Source organism: Ambystoma mexicanum, chromosome 3p (genome assembly GCF_040938575.1).
Source record: "Ambystoma mexicanum isolate Mex_15411 chromosome 3p, UKY_AmexF1_1, whole genome shotgun sequence".
NCBI lineage: Eukaryota > Metazoa > Chordata > Amphibia > Caudata > Ambystomatidae > Ambystoma > Ambystoma mexicanum.
In genome coordinates, this window is record NC_090925.1 from 57,651,673 (window position 1) to 57,679,173 (window position 27,501).

Below are 27,501 nucleotides of genomic sequence, written 5' to 3' on the forward strand. Positions count from 1 at the left end.
ATTCAATTTTAAATAATCTGCATTGTTTGCAAAATATTGTATTTTCAGACCCTTGAGTATTTATTTGACTAATTGAAAAATTCAGGAGGTTCTAGAGCTCTGCGGAGTCGAGCGTCACTGTTTCTTGAGACCTCCAGATTGACCAAAAAGTATCTGAAGTTTCAGAAGATTTGAAAAGCATGGCTTTAGAATGCTGATTTTTCAACTTGCTATGATTTTAGTTAGTGTTATGTCAATGACATTTTAGAGGTGATTTTATGATCCATCTTTCAAATAAATTATTTTTAGGGATTGAATCTGGACATTGTTTATTCCTCTTATTATTTTATGTCCTAAATACTTTATTGTGAGTATTGAATATTGTGCTTGTGTTTTTATTGTACAGCATTCTGATGCTCATGCGTGCCATGTTCATGCTTTAGAAACATTTTAAAGAAAGAAAGGTATACTATCCCAAATTAAATTCATATACCTTGGTAACAAAAGTGAGGGTCTTGGCCCCATCCCAGTGCTTGAAGATGTTTTTTACTTGTGGGTCCCAGAATATGACAGACTAAATATCGTCATAGTCCCTATATCTTTGTGTCCGCACTGAGCAAGGTGAGGGCAGCGTACTGTATGCACTCCGTGTCAATCCTGTCTCTCTTTATTCCCTTGCCTTTGTGCAGCAGCACCAATTCTATGCCAATCCCGTGCACTTTCTGCAGCCAGAGAACTCACAAAGGGCAGGATTGGGGGCAGATGTGCCCCTCACCGTGGTGTCCATCATGCAGTGGGTCTAGGTGGATGGCCCCATCTTGAACAACCGGTTCTGATCCAGACCCCAAAAGAATGCATTGAAAAAGCAAATGCTTTCAGGGACAGACCTCAACAGTACTCAAGTTCAGAGACTCCTTAGGTTCACTTATAGGAGAGTATTGAACTGAATTGAAAAGTTACTGCATGCTCCTTTTCTTGAGGACCTGCATAGAGGCACTCCCTGAGCAGACGGTACCATGGTTTCATGTACCTGCATGCCTATCTTTAAATATTTCAGGAATGTCTGGGTTCCCGTTGTGTGACATAAATTCATGATCTCCTGGTAGCTCCGAGACCAAACTATGTCTAGAACTCGAAAGGACAGCAAGACCTGGGATGAAGAAAGGAGTACCAAAGTTACCTTTATGTCACTCACAGACCAATCAATGAGGGGCATGGTAAGAGGACCTAGTTTCACTCCCAAATGACCCATGACCACTTTCATCTCCATATACCACATGACCCAAGTACCAGAACCGGCATCAAACTCTTGCCTTTCTCTAACACAGTGCTAGAGGAACCAACTGAAAACAATGCCAACCACAACAACCCCCAAACAAGTCCCCTGATGACCACAACATATCCTCCTATAAATGATGTGACTTCAAGAAGAGCATCACTTTGTGGGCCCTCACTGTACGCACCTTTCATCACAAAACAGCACCCTAGAGCCACCCATAACTGGACCCAGGAAGACAGCTCTGTCTCCACCAAGGACCTAAGGAGCCTATTTCAGGATGAAGGTACATGCCAAGAACGCCCAGACGATGGAATAACAAACAACAAAAAATCAGCTTTTGGCCTACCATGCTGAGGATATCACATGGGAGTGGTGGGCACTAGATATCTCCTCTTCTACGTTTCTTTCCATTGACCAACACTCATCCAACAGCTATGATATCCTTAGTGTGAACAACATAGACCTTCTCTTCATCACAGAAACCTAATCCTCAGATGATCACTCAGCAGTTTTAGATTTGCCAAGAGAGCAGCCAGGAGAGGTAGAGAAAGTGCTCTCGTGCTCAGAGATCATATCAAAGTTATGACCCCAACATACAATAAGATGCATGACTGCAAAACCTCCCTGTAGTTTTCTCAATCCCACACACATCAACATTGATCCTCCACCTCATGCACAGACCTCCATCCAGCAACCCTTTCTTCACTGATAATCTAGCAGACATGTTTTCTAACCTCCTTTGTTTCTTCGGTTGGTGTTTCGCAGATCAGCATCTCACCATACAAGACCTTAAAATCTGGTTTGAGAATGAAGGCAAAGCAGCTGCAAAGTATTTCTCTGCAAACGTTGTTGCTCTTCGCCACAAACAATTGCTTGAAGGACCAAGTCATGAGACGTGACATGCCTAGCGCAGTGCCTTCTGCAATAAAAAAGACATTATTATTTCTCCTTCATCATGATTAATATGGGGGGGGGGCCTCTCCATCACATTCACCATTTTCGCAGGTGGACCAGTCCATCCATCAACAGGACCATGATTGCTAACCCGACTATGGAGAAAATACAAGTGGCCTTCTTGCTTGTAAATCTAGAAGCCACTATAACTCTCATTTCAACCAAAACCACATTCCAGAACACCCAACAACCTACTCAATGACATTCACAACTGGATAAACATGACTTCTGCATGCAAGATGCAATGAAATACCTGATCAAAAACAAACTTGCAAATAGTTCACCTCCAGGCTGAATTGCATTGAAATAATTAAATTGGAAACTTAAATAATTAAATAAAACATCCCACTACCAACCTGCGCATCGATTCCATGCAACACAGCCCTAGAGTGGTATTTTCAATCATCCATAAATACAAAACCACACATTCTGCAGCCTATCTCTTATCCACATGTAGGAATTTTAAATTCCATTGTGTCACATTCCAGCAACAAGATTCAATAAATCTAAGATCAGCTTATTAAGAAAGGACAAATAACCCCATATCAACTGGGGGAGGAGACACCTACAGCTTCTTCTGCACCATTGTTCTGCTTCACTCACACCATCATGAACTGCTTTCTGTCTCCTTCACTCAAGAATTTGTTTCATAATCACTTCTCTTATCACAGCGAGTTTCTCTTATAATAAACCCCAATAGTTGACTCCAGTGCAACTAATGGAAGATTCCATGACCTCACTAAGAAGTATCCCAATGCTTCCAATTAGTAGAATGTTCTTCAATATGAAGCCAGGCACACTTAGTTACCCAAGGGCTCTTCTTCCATCTTCTGGATCTTTAACATAGATGCTTACTTCAATAAATGCATTCTTAAATCATCATGTGTTTAAAATAAATTATTATATTCATGCTGAATAAACGTTTGGCAGTAATGCAGATGCATCCTGCAGGCAGACCACTTGAGAATCAGGTTTATGGACTGGCTGATGCTCAGTGAGTAGTTTCACCTTGATTTCAATCCGTTCTTGGCCTTTATTAGGTGTCTTTGTGGAGGGATTAGAGTGTTTTCTTACATTCGCTGTCTGCCTAGCTTGTGGTTTTCTGTGGGGTGTATTGTGTGTTTTTGTTGATTCACACCCTGTTGTCTGAGCTGGTCTGCATCTGGGCCAACCCTGAGCAAAATGTAGGCAGGCCAGGCCCCCCAGAAATGCCAAATGGACATTATGTAGAATTGGCTGTGAACTATTGTGCATCGTCACCACACCTTACTCCCAGTATCGTCCCTGGGCTCCGCCAACTGCTTCCATCACAGACCCTGGGCTCTCTCCACCCTGCTCGCACACCAATCTCAGTGCTCCCTCCCATCCTGCTCCCATCACAGTCCCTGGGCTCCCCCCACCATGTTCCCAACATGGTGGGGGGAGCCCACCATGTTGGGAACACAGTCCAAGAGCAAGTGGTAGCTGGTGAATTTTTTAAGTGGAGCCGCATAAATATTTCCCACAAAATTGCCATAGCGAGTGAGCGCAGCGAGGGCGCCTGAACCAATCAATGAGGGTTCGTGGGGGGGTTTTCCACCTGTGAATTTCTTTTAAATAATGGGTTAAAATGTTGCATTTTCGAGCATACTTAAAATAAAATGGGTAAAAAGCCAAACCGCTTGCAATTGGCATTGGGGGGCCAAGGAGGAAAGCATGGTATTTTTGACGAGACACCTATGATAGATATCCAGTAAAACAAATACCATCCCTTTCCCCTGGGCTCCACAGCGCCTCAGAAGGAGAGCCTATTTTTGGCAGGTGGGTAGGGGGATTGTGCAACAAAGGCATTTTTTAAAATGCCTTTGTTGTACAAACCTCCTCCCCCGCTCTACCCCCACTTGCCAAAATCAGTTCAAAAGACCATAACAAACACGAACATGCACACACACACACAGACACATACATACACACATTCACACAGCAATCACTCTATCATTCATACGAGCACCCATCACCAAACACTCACTCATAACACAAGCATACATGCATCCATACACATATTTAAATAAAAAATAAATGAACATAAACGTACCTTCAGCAGGGTACTGCGCGTGGGTTCTGAAATGCCATGCTCCAAGTTGCTCTGTCCCATTGTGCGCGGAGGCGCAGGAGCTCCCCTTTGCACACACCGACATGCAGTTCCCCAGCCAGCATTTCCAATGAGCTATGCAAGGCTGGCGTAGCAAAACGTCCCCAGCGTTGCATGGCACAGTGAGCATGTGCAGCTGATGAACTGAACTGTCAAAGGGAAGCAGTGTTTCCCTTTAACAGTTCAGCTAGCCCAGGAGCACTCCCTCAGCAGAAAAAAGCAGCTGAGGGAGTGCTCAGTCTTTCACTGGGCTGGTTCCTCAGCTCCTTCGTAACGGGTGAGGAGGCCACTGGGTGGATGCCCCCTCGCAAATTATGGATGAGCCGCCAGGCTCAGACTGGCCTACCGGATAATAGGGAGATGCCCGTATCAAAAATGGAAAATGCTACTGTAGGCCAGTCAAAATAGGCCTCTTTTTTGGCCAATGTGTGCCAGTTTGATGAGTTACTTCACTATACAGTTAGTAGTTTTGACCTTTGTTGCTGTATAAATAGTCTTTAAATTTCACAATTTGCTTACATTTTAACACAAAACACCCGCTTGGGTAGTATTCAAACAGTCTGTGTCTAAAGGAATGAAAATCCATTTGCAACATTGGATCACTTTTTCATTGGTGCCTGAGACAGTTTTATGGTCCAGTCCAACCATAAGAGCCACCCTGCCCATTTCCTCAAACCTAATAAAAAAGAAAAACATTTATTTTTTTAACATTTCATGCTGGGCTCTTGTACCCCCCCCCTGGTATGCGGCCCACCCCACAGTTTGAAGACCTCCTAACTAGGGTGTGCAGCCTCTGTGGTATAGTCCTTTGTTTCTTTCTGGCTTTCTTACTTTACAAACCCTACACCTTGCAATTGGATGAAACAGTCAGGTGTCTCTTTGCCCATTTGATTCTCATTGGTCCATGCCACACCTGTGACTGGAACAGCTGTATTTCAGAGGCCCTTCCAGGACAGCCCCTGACCATGCAAACCCTTCGAATAAGGGCCAAAGGCAAAGGGCAGCTCTTGAAGAAGCAGATACAGGGAGTGTGTGGTCGTGTTCGCCTGGGAAGCCTGCAGATGTCAACCAGCACCAACTAATAAGGTGAATGTGGTATAGGTAGGGCATAAAGAAATTACTGTATTCCATTAACTACCCCACCCACATCATTACCCAATATCCTACTCCTCAGGCACTCAGCCTAATTGTTGCTAATCAGCCATAGTCAGCATTTACCCCACTTGTATGAGGTAGCCTTCTGATTCTAGCCTCAATGTGTAAGATTACCATACTTTGCATCAAGCCAATTTTTTTTTTTTTTTTTTTTTATACTTTATTAACCCACAAGGTTTTTACAAGAATTGATCACTTTGTCTGCTTTGTTTATCCATTCTGTCCTTAGTCTACTTTTCTTTGTCAGCCACGTTCGTTAGAATGGAGTCCATGATTTTAGCTGTGGCCGTCACCCATGCTGCCTTCTGTCCTCTGATAAGTCGTCTTCGAAGATGTAAGCTGAGGCCAAGATAGGATTCAGGTAGGCTTGTCTGATGTTTTCTACTCCTGGACAGGATATATGAAAATGCCTCGTTGTTTCAACTTCGTTAGGATTTTTACAAAATCTGCATTTGTTTGAGGTCGTGAGTCCGCGAATAGCAAGAATTTCGTTAGTATGCAGCAGATTAAGGCGAGCTCTTAAAAAATGTTCTGCAATTTCCGGTTTGGATATTTGCCCACAAAAGGTTGTAATTCATGTAGTTCTCGGGGCACATATGGAGTTTGTAGGGGTAGTTTGTACTTCACTGCTTGCTCGCATTTCTTGATCCAGTCTAGATCGTTCATTTTTTTGTGGATCCTTGTTGTATTTTCGATCAAGTCTTGTTTGCTGCACTGGATCATTTCTAATTTAGCTTCTAGATCAACTGCCCAAAGGTTTAGGACTGTGCATCATCTCCCCATCAGCTCTTTTTGATTTCTGCCAGTAGCTGAGGGCTGTTTTCCAACAAGAGTTTTCTGAACAGCATCATGGAGTTTCTTTCCACCACCGATTGTAGGGACAGCTGACTCAGTTCTCGCCTTATTAGAACTATAGGCATTGAAAGCGGGCAGGTTCAGCACTTTTCGACAGAAGTTACTTTCAAGTGTGGACCAGATCTTCTTAGGTTACCCTGTCATCGCTTCCACGCCATACACAAACGATGGGACGACCGTGGCCTTATAATAATCTATAACTGGAGTTATGGAGAAGCGGCCAAACTTCTTGTCAATAGCTTTTACCTGAGATATTAGGCTCTTGGTTTTGTCTAACAGATAGTTTTGCATTGCACTTTCGTGTTGCGAGTTGTCGATCATATAATGCCCAGGTACTTGAAGTCTGTGACCTTCTCGATTCATTCACCTTCTAGCTGCCAAGCAAACTTATCTGCTTTCCCTCTCCCTTTACCAAATGATAGTATTTTGGTTTTTGATGTGTTGATTTCTAGGTGATTTTCTGTGATGTACTCAGCGAAGTTGGTAAGCTGTCTCTGCAGACCGATGGCAGTTTGGTCAAGAAGGATTATGTCATCCGCATATAAGATCCTGGATATTTTGGCCTGGCCAAGTTGCAGAGGGAAGGCTCTCACCCTTGCCTCTGTTTCTTTATAGTCTCCCATGTATGCCACAAACAGAGCCGGGGCTAAGGGCAGCCTCGTTTCACCCCTCGATTTGTGGTTATCTCTTCGGATAGGAGCCCTTGATGGTTTAAGCTGACCTGTATCCTAGTGTTGTTATGCAGTGCTCTGATGGGATGTAATATTTTAGCCGGGCATTTCCATTTTTTTAATTTCTCCCCCAGTCTAGCTCTGTCTACCTGATCAAAAGCCTGACTTAGGTCAATGAAGGCCATGAAAATTCGATTCCCTCCTGCCAGTGTATTGCTCTTCAAGACGCTCAGGGTTAGTATGTTGCTATTGGTTCCTGCATTTTTCTTGCACCCAGACTGAAACGGGTCCTCGCAAGGTGCCTTGCTTGACCAGGATTGAAATTTACGTAGCAGCAGTGACGCGTAGACTTTGCCTATGACGTCCAAAAGTGCAATAGGATGAAAGTTCTTAGGATCGTCTCTATTTCCTTTTTTGAAGAAGGGGACTACTACTGCGGTAGTCCAGGAGTTTAGTAATGTCTTGGTTTTTGTTACTCTTTGGAAGACTTGGCAAATGAACAGAGACTATTCTGCCAGATGCTGCTTCAGATGTATGTTCAATAGCCCATCTGGTCCTGGAGCACGTGAGTTTTTGATTTTTTTTAGGATTGCCAGGATGTCCTGTCTGTAGTGAAGATTCACCCAGGGCGGCGCGTCTTGTTCCTGCGGGCTTGACGAGATCCCAAGTGGGCCGTAGAAAAGATTTTTATAATGTGTCGACCAGGTGTCTTCGCCAAAGTTGTCTATTAACGAATCGTTGGTGGTTCGTTTAGTGTCGTTTATCAAAGCCCACAATTTGCAAGTGTTTTTGCTGCAAACAGCCCTCAGCATGTCCTCCGAATCCTTTTTTTACAGGGATAGGTGGTAGGATTTTAGCCAGGACTTGTAAAGCTTACGTCCGTCAGAGCTTTTCTGTTTACCTCTGAGCTGTTACTGGCTAAAGCTCTTCTTAGTTTTCGGCCGTCTTTTGGCTACCAGTGTTTGGTCATATTTGTGGATAGGTTTCTTTGTAGCCATACCTGGATTTAGTTTCATTTTTTTAAAGACGTTGAGCAAACAGCGGTAGTCTGGTTGGAGGTTTGTCGCTCTCGATGTTTCTAGCAGGGCGTAGTTGTAGGTCAGGGTGATGATGTTATTTACAGGTAAGTTTGAGTTGGGCATGACTTCATCCATCGAGGAGGAAGGCCATGCTACAGTCAGCAAATTGTGGTCACTGGCCAGCATTTTAGAGATGTTAAAAGAGGCAATGATGTCAAGCAGCGAGGTAGAAGCAAAGATGTAGTCGATTGTGGCCAATGAATTACAGCCTTCCCAAGATGGAATTCTGTTAGTGCGAGCGAATGTGGTATCTAGGTTGACGAGGTCTCTAGAATTCATCAGGGAGATCCAAGCTTTGCCACGCTGCTCTGCCAAAGTACCCAGTGGGTGTTGAGTCTTTTTTGTGCAGACTGCGTTTAGGTCCCCACAGATAAGGAGATGGGATTCTTCATGATCAATGTATGATCGATCAATCTCTTTCGCTATCATGTCCAGAAAAACATTATCAGGAATGGCTTCTGGATTCCAATAAGTGTTCATAATTGTGACAGAGACAGTCGATGGCTTGCCTTGTATGGAATTCCAGTGGGTCCATTTCACTTGGACCGTTAGTAGGAATAAAGTAGATGTTAAGATTTTGATCATTTTCATCCCTCTTCCTGAACGTATCGTGGTTAATAGAACTGAAGATGGCCACCCTTTGGGTCCTTTTTTGGCTGGGGCGAGGGCTAAATTAAAACCGTCTAAGACAGGCTTTTCTGTGAGCCACATCTCCTGAAGACACAGAATTTCAAAGGAGTCGAAGTTCACATCTCCCGGAACCATGAGGTGAGAGAACCCTTGTGTGTTCCATGAGCCAAGTCTAGAAATTTGGTTGCTGTTGATTGGTTGTGTTGTTGAATCAGGTAGCTGGGTGGTCTTGGATTGCTATTTCCTTTGGGAGGCCAACGACTTCGGGAGCCAGGCCCATAAATTCTGTAGGGGGTTGAGTTTCCCCCTTTCTGTCTGCTGTGTAGATGCTGTGTCAACGGTCTGTGTATATGTTCTCTTTATTGATGATAATGGACTTGATGGTCTTCGTCCATTTTCCTCGAGAGCCTCTGATTTTTTTTCTTTATTATGTTTCAGAGTTGTTTCAAGTCTTTTTTCCTGGTTTAAATGAAGTACGTTACCATTGTCCCCTTTGGACCTTCTCACCATAGCTGTTTCAGTTTGATCTTCCACGTGGCCAGATTGATGACACATGTTTTGGCTGTTTTCAGATAGTATCCTATTGTGGCTGGTATTTTTCTTTTTTGTTGGAGAAATTGAGTGTGTGTGGCCTTTCGTGTGCTATTCCTGAGGTTGTTGGTGACTAGGTTCCTCAAGTTCTCTCAATTCGTAGCAAGTTTCCAGAGGTTTCCCGTGGAGTTGCGTAGCCTCTATTTTACAGATCTGGAAGTTATGTACAGGTAGGTGGTTGTCTGTCTGCCTTCGTGGCTTGGTTCTACTAGTATTACATTCGATATTCTGTTGAACAAATCCATTACTGTTCTTTTGTTGAGAATGACATAATCCTTGCTTTCGCGCTTTTGATCCAGTTTGAAATCCGGATTTGTGGTCTTCTCAGTTTGAGAACTGAATTTTTTTGGGGCACCTCTACTTCGGTTTTCTGTGTCTTTAGATTCTACTCTCCACTTCGTTTTTTCATGTTCTTTTGAAGATCGCGTCCTCTGCAAACCACTTGAGGACGTTGGTTCTTTGAGAGGTCGACTTGTTAATTTCCTAGGACTATAATTTGGGGACCTCCGTGCTTTTGAATAGTAGTGTCGTCGTGGTCTTTCTGCGATGATCGCCTGTTTTTTATACGCTCATTGGTCTGACCCTTATTTTTCAATTTGGGTCGTCTTTTTGCAACGTTCCTCTAATGTCAGGAAAGGAGATTTGTCTTTTGCGTCCCAGGTGTTTCCAGTTGACAGGGATTCTTGGGTTTGTACTTCAGACTTGGCTGGGGGAGGTGTTTCATCAGGTATAACCACCGGAGAGTCGTCGGAGTGTTGACTCAGGTTTGCTATGGCTTCTTCCATTAGAAGATCTTCTGTTGATTTTGATATATTCAGTGTGCCTGTTGGCTCCTCCAAATCGATACAGAGATTTGGATTTCTCTCCTTTGTCACTTTGGACACAAAGTTGCTGAAATGGCTACTTGCCTCTGCTCTTACATTCTGCCCCTGCTTTCTGGATTGCTTTGCGGCCGGTGTCTTTTCCCACGGTGGTAGGCGGAAAACCAGTTGTTTCTCCCTCCTTGGTGTTTCCAGTTGAGTGGATTTCAGATCTGCGAAGATTGGGAAATCTTTGTTTATTTGAGAGTCAGTTTCCTTTGTGTTGGGTTTACCAAGGTCAGCTGCTAGTACTGAGTCATCTCCTTCCCACACACAGTTAGACGGTCGCTTTGTTTCCCATTGACCAATTTTGTTGCCTTTATCTTTGTCTTCTCTTGGTTGGTTGATACTTTTTTCAGAGCTTATGGATTTTTTTGGAGTGGGCTAGAAGGCAGATGGTTACCCCTACTGGGGCCTGCTGGCGTGTTGGATGGTGCTTGGTTAGGTTTTTTCTGATTGCTCGTTGTCTGGCACCCTATCTCTTTGGTGGTATTCGAGATGTCTTGCCTCTGGTCTTCAACGTCTTTTGAATTTTTCCCCTGAACTTTATCAGGTTCCTGTCTAGTGTTTGCGGGTTGAGTTTTTTCTGCTTGTTTTTCCATGGCAGCGATGTAGCCCTCCAAATATAAAAGTTTGGAGTACATCATTAGTGAAATTTTTGTGTGGTCTTTTAAGGTATCATGTATAAAGTTTTGTAAAGGGAGCGAGGGCCACTGTCACTGCTGACATAATTGTCAGGATGTCCAGTTTCTTCTTTGGCGAGGCAGCCGGTGTAGACTCTGGCAATTCGTTGAGTCTCTGTGCTCTCAAGGGTGTTTCTGGTAGTTCGCTGAACCTTCTGGCTCTCAGGAGGGTCGGTGCCATAAAGGACAGAGAGTCTTTTTTGTGGCTTCTGGAGCGTGGAGACGTTTTGCTTGCAAGGACCAGATATTCTGTTTCTTCCTGATCAGTTGAGTGATCGATGGGGATGGATTTCGCTCCATGGCCTTGTTCCAGTATGGAATCCAAGAGTTCCTGGGTGCTCGGCCTCTTCTCCTCCACTGGACTTGGGTGTAGGACGGGTCCAAGGGATTTGTCTCCCCCAGTTTCTGATGAAGGTGGGCAGAGGTTTGGCAGTGCAGCTGATTTATTCAAAGGTGGTACTGGGTGTGACAGGGGAGCAGCGGTATCGCTGGGCAATTTTTTGTCAGGTGGAGCAGGGGCCCCTCTGGTCTGTTGTTTTTCTAAAGTCGGTACAGAGCCCCTTGTTGGAGTGACTTGATGCTGTTGTGGATCCGATGGCTCTGGGTTTTTGAACTATTCACCCATCAGTTTTAGCTCTGTTGAGGTGTCCGTCTGCCGTGGTTCGATCTGATGTGACGGAACATGCACATTTCCGGTTGGTTCCGTATGGTTATGGGCCTCTACGTGTTCCTCCGAGCTGAACACAACTTCCAGCATTTTGCTGTCACTGATTACGCGGATCGTGTCATATTTTCTTTCGCGTTGTTTACCAAAGAAGTCCTTTAGCGTGTGGGCTAGGAGAGGTTTAGTTCCCACAATTTTGGAGGTGTCCCTGAGTTTTGATAGTTTCCTGGTTAGGCGTTTCACTGGCTGCTTTTTGCTGTTAGTAGGGGGAGAAAGTTACACGCCTTTTTATTGGCGAACCGCCTGTATGGATAGTTGATCCGGGTGACTGAGTTGCTCGCAGAGTTTTGGTCCTTTGAGTTCTTTTACTTTTCTTGGGGCGGGCACCTTCACCCATAGTTAAGGTGGATGTTTTCATAGGTGAGTTAATTGAGTTACTACTCTGGGCGTCCGAATCTTCCCATTCCTCGTTTATCGTCCAATATCTTGGTTGCAGATGGGCTCCGCTGGACAGCCTCTTTAGGTTGTGCTGGTAGCGCTTTCCAATTTTTTGGTGTGGGATGCATATCTATTCTCACAGTAAGTGGTTTAGAGTGTTGGAAGCGTCCCTCTGGTGTGTGGGCCAAGGTTTCAGCAAGCAGACTATTTTCAAATGTTAGAATGATGTGCCCTTCACCTGGGCTGAAAGCATCGTCCTCCGTGGTGAGGTCACCAGAGGTTTGGGGCTCCCGTCCCCTTTCCAGAGACCTTTGCCCGGTTTGTTCCTCCGCGCCTGCTAGGACGCTCTCTCCCTCTAGGGCTTGCGGCGTGGCTCCAGCCCCTCCCTCCACTCTACGACTCAGCACCGTCACTCCTCCGACAGACGGCACAGAGCCAGCAATCGCGGGGAGGAAGCATGGAGCGCCAACGGGCGATGCAGCCGATCGAGCCACTGCAGCTAACAGTGAGTCTGGTGCCACGTAGGCAGTGTTCAGGGGGGCAGACGGGCACTCTGGATGGTTGGGGCTTTCGCTGATGCCGTCAAAAACCATTGTCATTTCATTACCTGGCGTGCCCCGTGCTTCCGTGAGGGCTGCTGTGGTTGTATTTAGTTGCGGAGAAGGCTGCTGGGGTGCCGGCATGATGAGAAGCGGACCCGACGTGCTGGGGACCGCGAGGCCAGCACCTGGGGGTCTCCGGACAGCCTGGTCCCGTCGATGGAATCTTCAGAACCTTCCGACCTAGTATATAGGCGGACGGCCTTTCCCTTGCCACTGGAGGGTTTCTTCTTTTCTCAAAGCGTGGCTGCGAGCTCCTTAGTCGCCGGCCTCTCTCATGTGCGACAGGGCTGAGCATAGAGCAGTCCACCATGTCCATAGCAGCCATATACTCCCTAGACTGCTACTCTGCTGCTACTCCATAGCCACTGGTGTGGTAAGGTTTTTGTAGATGACTTAAACCTCCACTCAATAAAGGTTGTAGAAAGACTGGGTAGACTGGAAACAGGAAAGGAGTAGCTGCAGTGACTGCCTAGATTGCTACTCTGCCGCTACTCCGCTGCCGCTCCGCGGTGTGGTAAGGTTTTTGTAGATGAGCTCCACCTCCACTCAATAGAGGTTGTAGAAAGACTGGGTAGACTGGAAACAGGAAAGGAGTAGCTGCAGTGACTGCCTAGACTGCTATTCTGCCGCTACTCCACCGCCGCTCCGCGGTGTGGTAAGGTTTTTGTAGATGAGCTCCACCTCCACTCAATAGAGGTTGTAGAAAGACTGGGAAGACTGGAAACAGGAAAGAGTAGCTGCAGTGACTGCCTAGACTGCTACTCTGCCGCTACTCAAGCCAATTGGGTTAGTCAGCCACAGTTTACTTTTTGAGCATTTATTTATGGGGTAGAATTGTGAATATTAGCTTCACTACACTGCAAAAACAAAAAAAAACACACACAGCCTCGCCCAACAGCACATGAAGGCTACAACCGAAAAACACACCGAAGCTCAGCGAATGGTGTAAACCGAACTGAAGCTGCCAACAGCACATCACAGCTCTTTTCTCCTCAGTCCTACTAACTTACCCTACTCTCTTGCTTTTCAGATCCACCAGATTTATTTTTCCCATCAATATTCTTTAGGAAATAATTTACAAATATCTGCTTTTTCCCCCACATATCTTACAAGCTGCCTTACGTGTTTCATCCCCAGACAGATAGCATCTCGGTCCCACAGGGCTTGTCCCTTGATGTCTTCCACTCCTCTCCTCTAACCTTTACTCACCTGGCTACCTCCCAACTTACCAGCCACCCTCTAAATCCTCATCCTTCCACGATACACCACTCCCAAACCTCCACCACTGACAGACGTCACAGGCCTTCCAATCTCACAGGAACACTACAAAACGTTGACTGAAGCTCCTCTCATGATTCCGAGTGACACTCCACCATTTAATGGGTGGCAGTGCCCTAAGCCGCCTGTACCCTTTGTTATCCCTAAGCTCCCCCCTCAAGATAGCATACTCCTCATAGACTCCCCCATCCCATAGAAGCACACACAGAAAGTGGGTACTTCCAACCAGGCTCCGACTGGCCTCTAGGGCAGTGCACGATCCAAAAACACAAAATGCTAGTGTGGGACAGTTTTCCATATGTCCCAGTCCGACCCACTTCCAACCTGCACCCAAAAGCACCACAGTTTTGTCATCTGTTTCTCCCGCTATCCAATTAAGAATCCCAACATATTCTCTTATAACCCCATGTGCAGCAAGGCCAATGCGCGTGGCAGAGGGATGATAAGCAATTCTTAAACATCATCATTATTAGTAGTAGGAGTAGTAGTAGTTTTGTTTCTCACTGTTCCCTGCTGCAGGTGGCAAACCCTCTTGTTGCAGTGTCAGGGACAAATTACTCAGACGAGATGGGAATCGGTTGTCACCTGGCAAGCAGGAGGCCACTCGCTTCTATTTATTAACAATATACAGGTGACCACACACGCACACTTCTTGTGTCGTGCTTGACATAGCCATGATCACACAAGCACCCTCTGATGACGTGCTGTGGTCACAACACTAACTATGCACCACTTTCTTGGATAGCCTGAAATAAAGAGACCCGTGCTTGAAACATGTAGTATTTCTTGTACTTTTTCAGTCCAACAATGTGAAGGCAAGCTCCAGGAATATGTTGAATGTTTATCATGATATTTGGTAGAGGGGCAACTCACATGTGATAGCCAATTGGGAAGGGAAATGTGTGTGGCAAAGCCTAGGTCCTGACCCAATCCAGGGCATGGTGGGAAATCTGCAGCCTTGGAATGCCTGTGTCCCAGGGCCGGCACGTTTAATTGAGTAGAGACTGGAGGTGGTTCAGGCCACATGTCTTATCTCCCTCTCCTAGTCCATTCCACCTTGTCAGATTAGACCAGACATTCCCTGAGGATGATGATTACCATAGTGACACATTGTCAATACAGACCAGACAATCCCTGACAATGATGATTACCATAGTGACACATTGTCAATACAGATCAAACAATCACTGAGGATAATGATTACCATAGTGACACATTGTCAATACAGACCAGACAATCCCTGAGGATGATGATTACCATAGTGACACATTGTCAATACAGACCAGACAATCCCTGACAATGATGATTACCATAGTGACACATTGTCAATACAGATCAAACAATCACTGAGGATAATGATTACCATAGTGACACATTGTCAATACAGACCAGACAATCCCTGAGGATGATGATTACCACAGTGACACATTGTCAGTTCAGACCAGACAACACCTGAGGATGATGATTACCATAGTGACACATTGTCAATACAGATCAAACAATCACTGAGGATGATGATTACCATAGTGACACATTGTCAATACAGACCAGACAATCCCTGAGGATGATGATTACCACAGTGACACATTGTCAGTTCAGACCAGACAACACCTGAAGATGATGATTACCGTAGTGACACATTGTCAGTTCAGACCAGACAACGCCTGAGGATGATGATTACCTTAGTGACACATTGTCAATACAGACCAGACAACGCCTGAGGATGACGATTACCATAGTGACATATTGTCAATACAGACCAGACAATCCCTGAGGATGACGATTACCATAGTGACACATTGTCAATACAGACCAGACAATCCCTGAGGATGATGATTACCATGGTGACACATTGTCCGTTCAGACCAGACAACGCCTGAGGATGATGATTACCATAGTGACACATTGTCAGTTCAGACCAGACAACACCTGAGGATGATGATTACTATATTGACACATTGTCAGCTCAGACCAGACAACACCTGGGGATGATGATTACCATAGTGACACATTGTCAGTTCAGACCAGACTACACCTGAGGATGATGATTACCATATTGATATTGATATTGATATTTTATTTCTATCGTGCTCATACACAAGTGTATCAGAGCGCGACAAGGCAAGGGAAGGGGAACAGGGGAGAACAAAAACAACAATCTTACTAGACCCAGTGATATTGATAACGCGCAAGTGCAGGGTAGAGGGGGAAGGGAGAGAAGTGCATGTAAGGGGGAACAAAAGGAGAGTGCGGAGCGAGAAGGAAAACACAAAAATAATAATAAAAATAATAATTAAAAATGCAACAAACAATGGGAGTGCAGCCAGCAAGTGGCAAGTGCTGGGTTTATGGCAGCAGGCCGGGTAGGTCTGAAAGTGCAGGAAGAAAAGGGGAGGGCTGTATGGGTACAGATACAGACCCCAGTGCAAGGGATGGCCCGGAGGCAGTGTGTGACAGTGACACATTGTCAGTTCAGACCAGACAACGCCTGAGGTTGATGATTACCATAGTGACACATTGTCAGTTCCGACCAGACAACGCCTGAGGATGATGATTACCATAGTGACACATTGTCAGTTCAGACCAGACAACCCTTGAGGATGAAGAACCCTTATTGACACATACTCCTTCTCATGGGATGTCCGAGCTAAACTAATATGATGTCAGCGATAGGGGAGAATCAGCACCCTATGGGACATGGCGATTAGGCCCATTGTCAGAATGCCAGAAACAACTGCAGTTGTCACCTAAAAACTACCCTCAAACCATAGGCTACTGTATTCCAGCAGGGATCCTTGCACACTTGAATAAAAAAAGGGAACATATGATTGAGCTGGCAAACACCAACAAAATGTAGCAAAGCCAAACAGTGGGGCCAAGTACTCAGAAGAGGACTTTGCAGTGTATTACTCACATCAGCAGAGGGTGAGCACTTCTGGGACACAGGACGGCATGCCGATTATCTCTGCCAGATCCCACAAGACAACTGGGAAACGCAGAAGTGCATGGCATGGGCAAGAGTACAACAAACAGGCCCCAGTGGAAAGAGCTAGAGAGCCACGGCAGCACGAGGAGCGTGCACAGCTGGTGTGGAAACAGAACCTCAGGACTGAAAGTTGATCTGAATTCAAAATTGGCCTTCAAAGACACTTATATCTTTGGCATTAAACCAAGGTGAGACCCATAAAGCAAGACCATACATAACCAACAGCACACTAACTAAAACCAGGGCACAAGTCAAATGCTGTGTGAGAGCAGCCCTATAAAAGTGCAGATCCCTGGCAGCTGGAGAAAGGCTCTCATTGTGCTAATATATAAAAAGGGTGAGTGTGCAGTCCCGCAATCATACTGGCCAATTTCACCACTGAATACAGTTAGCAATCTTTTCAGTACATTGGAATGGGCTAGGCTAAGGAAGCACGTCTCAGTGCTGGCCATATTAGCAGAATATGGGAGGATTCTGTTCTGGGTGAGGCACAAGAAAGGACATCCTCAATTTAAATCTTTTGCCATCCAAATATTATTATTTTTATACCGTTCCACTTTATTTGGCTTTTGTGGACCTTTCCACTGCCTTTGATATGGTGAACAGGGCTATGCTCTGGGCAATGCTAGAAGATTAAAAAATAGTGCTGCACCTTTTATCAGTATTAAAGCTTGTGCTCCACAACACTCATATGCTATGGATCCAATAGGGAAACTACTTCACCATAGTTAGGGGTGTGAAACAGGGCTGTACGTTGGCACCATTCCTATTCACCCTCTTTACCAATGCTTGAAGGTACCACTCGCCGTTATCCATTTGATCCGTAGCATAAATGCTCTGTTACTGAGCAATTCGGATGAAACTGTTTAAATTGATAGAACGCCAAGAGCCTTGCAGGCTCTTATTAACAGATACACAGATTGAGTGGGATCTAGAGACCTGAAGATTAACGCTACAAAATCTAAAGTAATGATGATTGGGGCAAAAAAAGGATTGTCTCCCTCGTTTACGTAGAATAATGTTAAACTGGAACAGGTAGACTTTTTAATTGTTTCATTCATATTATTTAGTTTATAAAAAAACGCAGGGAAAAATGGATGTTTGGCACAAAACAGAGAGTGTAGCACATGGATCCTTTACAATGGGGTGAGAGAAATTGACTTGAAGACCAGGTGTTGCAGGAAATGTTTCTGGGTGTGGTATCCACAAACAAATGGCATAGTAGAGTTCATGTCAATGGCCAAGTATATGAAGCCATTAACAGTACTGCAAACTCTGTAGGGCATCGGTCTATTGCAACCAATTTGGAAACCTGCGTGCACTTGCATTCTATGGTGCTGAGCTTTGGGGATTTGAAGATGGTCACCCTATCCAATTAAAGGAGGATGCCTTTCTTAGACATCTCCATAATCTCCCTTTATAAGTAATGACCTTAGGCTAAGGTCTATTTGAATGAGGCTAACCTTATGGGCTAACCTAGAAGATGCTTTACTCATACAATCCTCAGGGACCTCTTCTTGAGAGAGAACGCACTAAGGATCCCTGGCTTAACTATGTACATAATCCTTTAGCGAAAGCGAAGGCAGAGAATGTTTTAGGAACCCGGGTACTATTACCAAAAAAGTCACTGGGATGATAAGTGGGAATCTAAAAACCATATGTGAACAAGAGAGGCGGAAAAAGGAAATGCCTAAACAGTCCAACAGGAATAATACTAGTAGCTTCATCCCAGGTAAAAAGATGGAGTATTTGGACTGGATCACATACGCAGTGGCGGGCCATTATTACCCTGCTACAGATTTGGCTTCTTGACTAATGGCTGAGTACACACTTGGAGATTTAATCTTTCCCCTAATGTTTTACTTGTCCATACGGCTGCCAAGTAGAGGAAGGCATACCGCATACGCAAAGATGCGACAGAAGACTCTCTTCTCACTATTCAAGCATAGGCTTATAAGCACAACCAAGTCTGCTTTGCATTACGTGTTACTGGCTTTAGACATGGCTGTTTCATCAATACTCCAAGGGTATCTTTGTATTGCCCTGAGATTGAGAAATCGCCACTATCATCGACATCGATTTTGTAATAATTATTTTAAAACTGCTTTTAAGATATTGTGATGCTTTCTATGTATGTTAACTTGTATCCCATGTTTTCCTTGATTCCTCCAGTGTGTACCTTTGCTTACTTTTGGTTTACTTTTAAGGTTTGTGCCAAATAACGTTTTTTGATTGATGATTCCCACATGACTTTCCAATATGAATTATGTGAAGAGAGGACCTTCATAAGTTTAGAAGAATCACACCAAAGAGGCAGGGGATGAGAATTGGGGAGAGGGGTGCAGAATAACAGAGAGTAATGGCCACTTTAATAATATGCCCACCATTCCGCTTTGCAAAATATTCTGGTTATCCAACCAGCCCTCTTGTGCTGCCTAGAAAGAGAGTTAAAGAGGGAATCCATCCGATCCCTAAACTGAGGAAGGGAAGGTGACCAGGTTCCGGAGGAAGACATGAAGCCTTCCTTTGGAGAGGTCCTCATGGCCGGTGCTGGAGCCCTTGGCCAAACCAACATAGACACATCAGAAACCTGTATGGAAGACTTAGTTTTCTCACAGGTGGAGTTCGGGCAGATCAGAACTGACGGGAGGAGCCAATGGATACAAGTTATATATATATATATATATATATATATATATATATATATATATATATATATATATATATATATATATATATATATGTCTCCCTGGAAAGTGGTATAAGAGTGGCTCCCAGAAGAATGAGGGAAACAGGGGGGCAGAGGGTCGATCATAGGAATGTTTGCTTAAGGATTGAAAGGGAGGACTATAAACCCCTGTATGGATAGACAACATAAATAAATAAATAAACCCAACAGAGCCCGTACAGACACTAGTAAAACAATAGACCACAGTCCGAGTAGACCTTATATTCTTGTACCAAGTAATATCAGGGAAAGACACACAGATTGCATAACCCTTATAGCCGCAAAGGAAATGAAGGCCCAGCGTTGTGGTGGTGCCTTGAAAAATCGCCTATACCTAAAGATGTATTTAAGCTCTCAGCCCAGGATAGACACCCCTAAAATACCAAGGCCGAAAGTTGGGGCCCTGCTTAGCCAACTTATAGATGCTGATCCTGAAACTTGTCCCTCTGTCCCTACAATGGCCGAGGTTTGCATAGGGAATACTTCAGGCCACACTGTCCCTGATGGGAAGTAATTTTTTGAAGGCTCTTTGCTGTCTCACATTAAATAGTCTAACAGGACAGGCAGATACTGCTTACCTGTCAGTCATTGCTCACTTTCTCTCAGGATTCACAACCCATCCCCATCAGTCATTGCTCACTTTCTCTCAGGATTCGCCACCCATCCTCATCATTCTATTGTCAGCTATTTCAACTTTGGGCAGAGTTTACTGCACACAGGATCTGTCTGTGGTCATTTAAAATATTAAGACCAGGGATATCAGAAAATAGGAATCGGCTTTACACTGCCAATAACATGCAACCCCTATACATCAGCTTCCTTAACACCATTTGGCAAAGCCAAGAGACGCCACGTGGCGCGCACAGATCTGCACTCCAATCCCCCAGCCTCCACAATGACACAGAGCGCTCTCTACCCTGTCATCTCGCCAGAGCATTCTTCTTCAAGCCACACTTAAGTGGGACATTTACATGAATAACAATGGGGGCACAGGTGCCTCCCCCATGCATAGAAGAGTTACACAAGCAAGCAGATCAGTAGCCACACAGGGTCCAGGAAGGACAAGCAAGAGCGGGCTGAGAGGTGAACCACAACCCGTGACCCCAATCCCATGTCTCTAGTTGCGGACTGCATGTTCAGATGGTCACACTGTATTCATAGACCGCAATCAATATTCCAGCGGAGAAGTCAAGCATTACCACAGGCTTATTTATAATACACACGTGTTTTTATTCCACTCACTCGATCACTTTGGCGCATATTATGCACCATAGGTCATATGGGTAACTGACATTTAATCCATCCTCTGAGGCCACTCATCAAATGTAGCCAACTGGGCTCTCAACCCAACCTTCATGTCTTGCTGCCGCTAAGCACCCACCCTAGGCCCATGATCTGCAAAGGCAAACAACATATATAAGAAACCACCAAAATGGATCATTCTGCGAGTACACATTATAAACATACGATCCTTCAACATGCTAGTGGAGATCGGCCCAGCAACAGGAGAGATGGCGGCATTCTGTGCCCACCACGTCACCGCCCTCACAGAACGTGCCTTGAAGCCTTAAAGATCAGCTCCTGAGTCGGCAAACACTACTGTCATTATAAGTACTGTGCCCCCCAATATGGGACACTCACTCACCCCCTCCATCAAAGCGAGAAAGGTTTACAGGCTAGCCAGATCCAATCATGCCGGGGCTTCCATTGCGCCTGGTCAGGCTTGAGACAGGGGTCAGTAAATACAGTGATAATGTTAAAATCATCTACATATATTCATGTTCAGAGATACGTGCTTCTATCTCACAGTACTAAGCCTTCTTGTAATGATATATGTGTCAAATTAAAGAGATCTTTTTTATTTATTTATTTTATTTGGATTTGTAGTACTCCATATACAACAGGAAATACAAGTCCACCAAACGACCTTTCTGTATGTGGGGACAAGTGTGTACCTTCCTCAATGGTGCTGAAGCACATTATTACTGAGAACAAGATGGTAACACCTAAATAATAGGAGCACTAACAAAGCCAAGAGCTCGTTTAGGGTCTCCAAAGAAATGCTACATTCCAGACCTGATAATAAGCACCCGGGAGGGGGTGTCTTGTGGTCCGCCAGAATATCAGGATGCTGGAAAGGTGGGCTAAACCATCATGAAGTTTCCCGCGTTCCAAGCTTTCTCAATAGCGGTAGCCCACCATCTTCCCTCCAGGACAAGTAAGACCTCACTGCCTCGCACCCTCTTCACCATTTCCATGCCCCCCAGACACTTCTCTCCCCACTCCAACCCGGGCCCTACCTACCTGATGCTGCTACATCGCTGGCTGGCTCCAGGAAGGCTTGTCGTTCTGTCCATTCCCTCCGCGTCAACAGCCCCCATGGAAAGGGAAAAAGGCCTGCATGTAGTTTCCTTGCCCCTCAGTCCATGGTGGCCATTTTGTTTTGTATTTATTTTTAAAGTTGAGAAACAGCAACTTCACTCAGGCTCTTGGACAACAAAAGATCTCAGGATATATGTCACAATGAGAGAGAGTAGGATTTATCTATAAATTATGAAACGATCTTGCCATATTTTTGTTCAACCATTATCACCAGACATGGACATTTAAAGAAGGGTTTGTGTGACATGTGAAATGTGTTGATCATATAATGGTGGCTTTGTCACTTTGGGGGTGCGGGAGGTGGACGGGCAGGACATCACAAAACCATATTGAAATGTACTTATAGCTGCTAATCTCTTTACTGATGCTGAAAAGTTAATTCTAAGTTTCGTTCTAGGTGGGGAAAATGGACGAGACTTGTTATACAGTGCCCCCGCACAAGTTACCTGGCAGCTTTTTCTCTAAAAGTACAACCTCCTCAAGGAGATGGTGACGACACTGCCGCCAACAGCATCATTTTCAGATGTTCCTATGGAAAGCAGTTGCTAGGCCACGGCGGATCCCGTGGAAGCTGGGGAGAATGGAGCGACGCCTGCAAGAAGGGGATCTGCGGCATCCAGACCAAGGTAGAGGATTTCCAGGGGACGGCGGATGACACCGCTCTGAACGATGTCCGTTTCTACTGCTGCAACAACTGAACGGAGAGTTGGACCCTCAGACGTCTCATGTTTTCCCTGTGATCCTCTTTATTTCTCATGTTCCTCTCCCTGGCAAAAGGCAGATGTTTGCAAACTCCAGTTAGCAAAGACTTGGAGATGCGCTCATCCCATATGGCATCTCTGTATTAGATTACCCACAGACTAAAGTTGAGTTACCCTCCAATTGGCAACTCTTGTGATGACTTAGTCTTCTTGTCTTACATAAAATCAATCAATAAATGGCCTAGTGAAGAAATACATCAGCCAAACCAATTCTTGTTATTACGCTATCATTCTATGGTAGTCACTGAAATAACCATAATGCCAATTTCATTCAAGTCATTTGATCCGCTGATGTGAATGAAATATATTGCATGTTTCAGCTGCATCTATTGGTCCTCGCACTTGGTGCCTTGTCTGATCAGGTGCCACATTACTGAAGTGGACTATCCAAAAGTATACAATATAGGCTGGGGGGCGGAGGGGGCGAAGAGAGGACATGTTCCCTTAAATGAAATGATGGGCAATATTTAGATGAAATGACACATGCAGCTCAAGCTTACGATTAAATGATCTATTACTGTTGTCCAGGTAGCATGCATTCAGCATACATTAGGAGATTTTACGTTGTATTGTGTTTTCAGCAACTCCCATCTACTTCCCAGGTGGACTGCTCTCAAGTAAAGAGTTGGTCGATCTCTCACTCAAGGGCAGCTTTGGCTTTGCACATTTGGATCATGTGGCAATGCTTAGAAGCTGAAGAAATCATGCATGAAGCACTATGTAAGAATACATATCTTAAATACGTTGCTTCATCAGGCATTGTGTGGTAGCCACCGTCTCGTGAGAGTCTGCCAGGGTGGTGTTGATAGGACAAGACCTCAGGCCCCCCTTACAGTAACTGCTGGCTTCTCACATAGTCACTTTGAATTTTCAGTCATGCTGAACGAACGGTAGAAAAATGCATTGGCAAATCCAGTAGGTTACGCTGCTGTAGGGGCGGCTTATACTAATGCATGGGTGTATGTGGTGTGTGCGTGTAGGCACAGTGTGTGGATGTACGTGCAATGTGTAGATGCATGAAGTGTGTGCACAATTCCCACATTGTTCACACATTATCCCTGGTAAGTCACCATATGCAAAGTATAGCTTTGGGGGGCTGCCATTATTTGCCAAGTGCACCATCAAATTACCCTCTGATGCTGTTCTTTGCCTGATATACTCAACAAATTAGGAGAGTCCCTCACTTGTGTAGGTGCTGCTATCATGTGCCAAGTGCATTCTCAAATGTCTCAATCATACTATTAATGTGTGGTATGGATACCAATTGCAAGAAGTCAACACAACAGGTCTCACCATGGCATCAGAAATGTCGCTTCAGATGAGACCCCTTTGCCATCATTTGCCTGGTGAGCCGCCACACATAGAACAATTCATTGAAGTGCCAGTGAAACTAATGCCTTATTTCACTTATGCCCCCATCTGTCCTTACTATGAGCCCTTTCAACATGTGATACCCTCCTGTGGTCCTCAGATGTCGAGCAAGAAATAATACTAAGCAAACAGTGTTTGCGGGGCGATCAGATCCCCCTCAGAGTGATTTAGGAGGATTAGTCCTGAGATACTTTGCTTCAGGGGTAAAGCCAACATAAGTGTTATTACATGAATGTAGGCCATGCTAGCCACGTATTAACACTTATCTTATTCTTAAACATAACTTTATTGGGCATAAAAAGACCATAATAGCATACATACATTGCATAAAAAACAAAAATAAGACAATAGGCCTCATTACATGTATGGCGATAAGGCAACAACGGCGCTGGTATAGGTACCGGCACCGTTGCTACCGTACCGCCATACTAGGAGTTCTGCTCCCGGGTGCCCTTGCAGCCACCAGGTACCGCACCCGCGAGCAGAACATGACGGTAGCACCGGTACCGTTATTAACGGTACCGGTGCTAACACCCTCCCCATTCCCATTGAGTCCTATGGGGGTCAAATGGAAATGGGGATGTACCGGGCCCAGGCCGGTAATTGCCCATTTGTGGGTGCCAGACCCGGATGCGATTTTGGAGGTAGCCTTGCTGGTAAAACCGGCAAGGCTACCTCCAACCTGGTAATGAGGCCCAATGTGTTTATGGTTTTATGGTCTTTATATGCCCAATAAAGTTATATTTAAGATAAGTGTTAATACGTGACTAGACTGGCCTACATTCACGTAGTAACACTAAACATTGCTTTACCCTTGATGCACAGTTACTAAGGGTAAAGCAAATATGGTAACTGTTTCAGAAGTTTAGATACCTTTATAGCAGAGAATCGGTTGTAATTGACTATTCATTTACTATTGAATATCTCCTCATCTTCTCTCATAGTTTTACACATTTACTGTAATTTAACAAACGAATGATTGGGCGTAATCACGAGTTGGGCGGTAGCCCTTAAATGCATTTAAGGCTCTGCCCAATCTTGAGTCGGGCAGCATTTACCCCCAGCTCTAAATTGGGGGTAAATGTGCCAGAAAAATGCAGATTTTCGGCGCAATTACCGTGCTGCAATACCGCCGGCGTAATTGCGCTGAACATTCCCCAATGGACCCAATGGGGTATGTGGAATAGCGTTTACTGCCCGATCCGGCGGTAATACCGCAGGACGGGTAGGCGGTAATGCAAATACAGTTGGCCGGTATCCCAGTCGGGATACCGCCCAACTCGTGATGAGGCCCACACATAACGTGTGTGAAACTACAAATGTAATTGTTTTGCCGCACAATGTTCGGAATCATTTATTAACTTACTGCTACCTATTTCATCAACATCAGCCAGAAGGGTGAAATGTTGAGTACTGCCTGCCTGCAATGGAACCCCTTACGTGTTGGTATTTGGTGTTAAATCTCGAAGTCTGTGCAGGTGTGATATAGAGTACAGCAAAGTGCTAAGTGACTTGCAGGGGAGACACCTGGACTTCATGTACTTAGTTTGATTAATTACCCAAATTTCATTAATGGATTAAAATGAACATTTTAAAGGTGATGCTCCTCACACAGGATGCCAGTATTCCTTCTTTAAACAAGCATTGGCAAAGCCAACAGTTTGGGGTTTTGTGTAGGCATGTGCCAGTCACTGCTATAATGCCATCACTTGTCCATAAGTTGTAAAGAGATGGGAACTGGTATTAGGATCTGGGCAAGATCAAGTCCTGATTTAAGACTTCAAAAGCTATACCGAGCCAAGTCTGTTGGCAAATATATGTTTGAATAGGAATTTGGTGCAAGAAATACATGTGATGACACACTCATTGCTAATAAATTAAGTGGCTGAATGCACACTTGGCTAAAACATTTTTATTACAACAGAAGGTTGTTTAAAGCTGCAATTAGGCGATTAACTCTCGGATGCACTCCCTAGAAATAACACTGACAGGCCCTATACAGCACAAACCTTGATGTCACTGCATAATTCAGAGGGTTCGAAGTGATCACAGGAGGATGTGCATTCGGACGTGAGGGGGTGGCAGATAGTGGGTGGGCTTGGCCATAAGGATTAGCATGGCCACGGGTAGTCAGTGGAAGGGTACACAGCCAAAAACCCAGAAGCTGTGCATCCCTCCTTAAATTCAGTTGCCCTCCTATATGTATTCCACTGCAATAGTTTCTAATTGTGAACAGACTGTTTAGTTTGAGGCATATGTTGGTGGTATATGCGGGTATATTCTGGTTTAGCAAAGAATTTGAGCTACCCCCAAACAAAAAAATGTAAACATGTATATATGCCCTGAGGCTGAATAAAATGTGGACTGTGGGGTGGGATTTGACGTTAATGCCCTCACCAAGGGCTAAGGGATGTTGAGGTAAAATCCCTCCCCTGGTCCCGCTTTCCCACTTTCACACTGGCCAGCTTCCTTTGGCCCTGCACCCTCACCTACAAATGAGGCAAAACATCTTGGAGTCTTCTTCGACTCTTCGCACATCTCAGTCATCTTCAAAAGTCCCACTACCAACTGAACCTCCTTAGAGGTATACTACCTCTTCTCATTTTCCCCCAGAAGCTCACCACCTCAAGAGCCCTGGATCTCTCCAGGCTGGACTATTGCAACAGCCTATTTCTCAACCTTCCTACTTCTACTCTCCGTCCTCTACAACTCATCCAGAGCAGAACCGCAAGACTTATCCTTGGCCTCAAACCTAGGGACCGCATCACTCTGGTGCTGAAATCCCTCCACTGGCTCCCCGTGCCTGCAAGGATCAAGTTCTAGACCCTCTGCATAATCCACAAGGGTTTCTGGGGCCGGGGCCCACACTATCCACAACGCTCTCCTCCTAAATACTCTCCCTCTAGAGCCCTCCGTCCGTCCTCCTCCAACCCTCTGCAGGTGACCCGCTTTCAGAAACAGAGATTTGGGGGTAGATCTTTAGCCTCCCTGCCTCGCTTCGTCATGAGCCGGAGCACCTTAAATTCTGGAAACTGCTCAAGACCTTACACTTCTCTTCCTCCTTCTCTCTCCTTAACCCTGCTAACCTCTGTCTTTTCTCAACCCTCCTTCCTCCTTTCCTCGCTTACTCCATTCAGTTTTTGCTGACTGGTTGCCTGGTCCACCTCCTGAACCTTACAGATCCCAGGCCCCCCGCCAATCTTTGCACTTGCCTCCGTGCCTCCGTGCCACTACACATGTTCAGCATTACTGCACTGTATGCTTACACTCTATGAGCGAGGCAACCTCTCTGCACTAAACCCAGGGCCCTGTTGGACTGGACGTGCTTGTTCCCCCCTTACCCTCTCTTCCTTGCACCTTTGTCTGTACGCATGCGTTACCTACATGTACTAGGACTAGTAGGTTTATCTGTCCTGTCCCCCCC

General features: G+C 45.1%; 1 protein-coding gene across 1 annotated transcript in view; it reads left to right on the forward strand.

The window, feature by feature from the left end:
* LOC138579483 (vitelline membrane outer layer protein 1-like) overlaps nt 1–22,903 on the forward strand; it is a 132,665-nt gene extending 109,762 nt beyond the window's left edge. Inside the window, exon 4 of the mRNA XM_069649812.1 lies at nt 22,343–22,903. Within this exon, the coding sequence (XP_069505913.1) occupies nt 22,343–22,643 (301 nt within the window). The 3' untranslated portion in view covers nt 22,644–22,903. The remainder of the gene's footprint in view (nt 1–22,342) is intronic.
* The last annotated feature ends 4,598 nt before the right edge of the window (nt 22,904–27,501 follow it).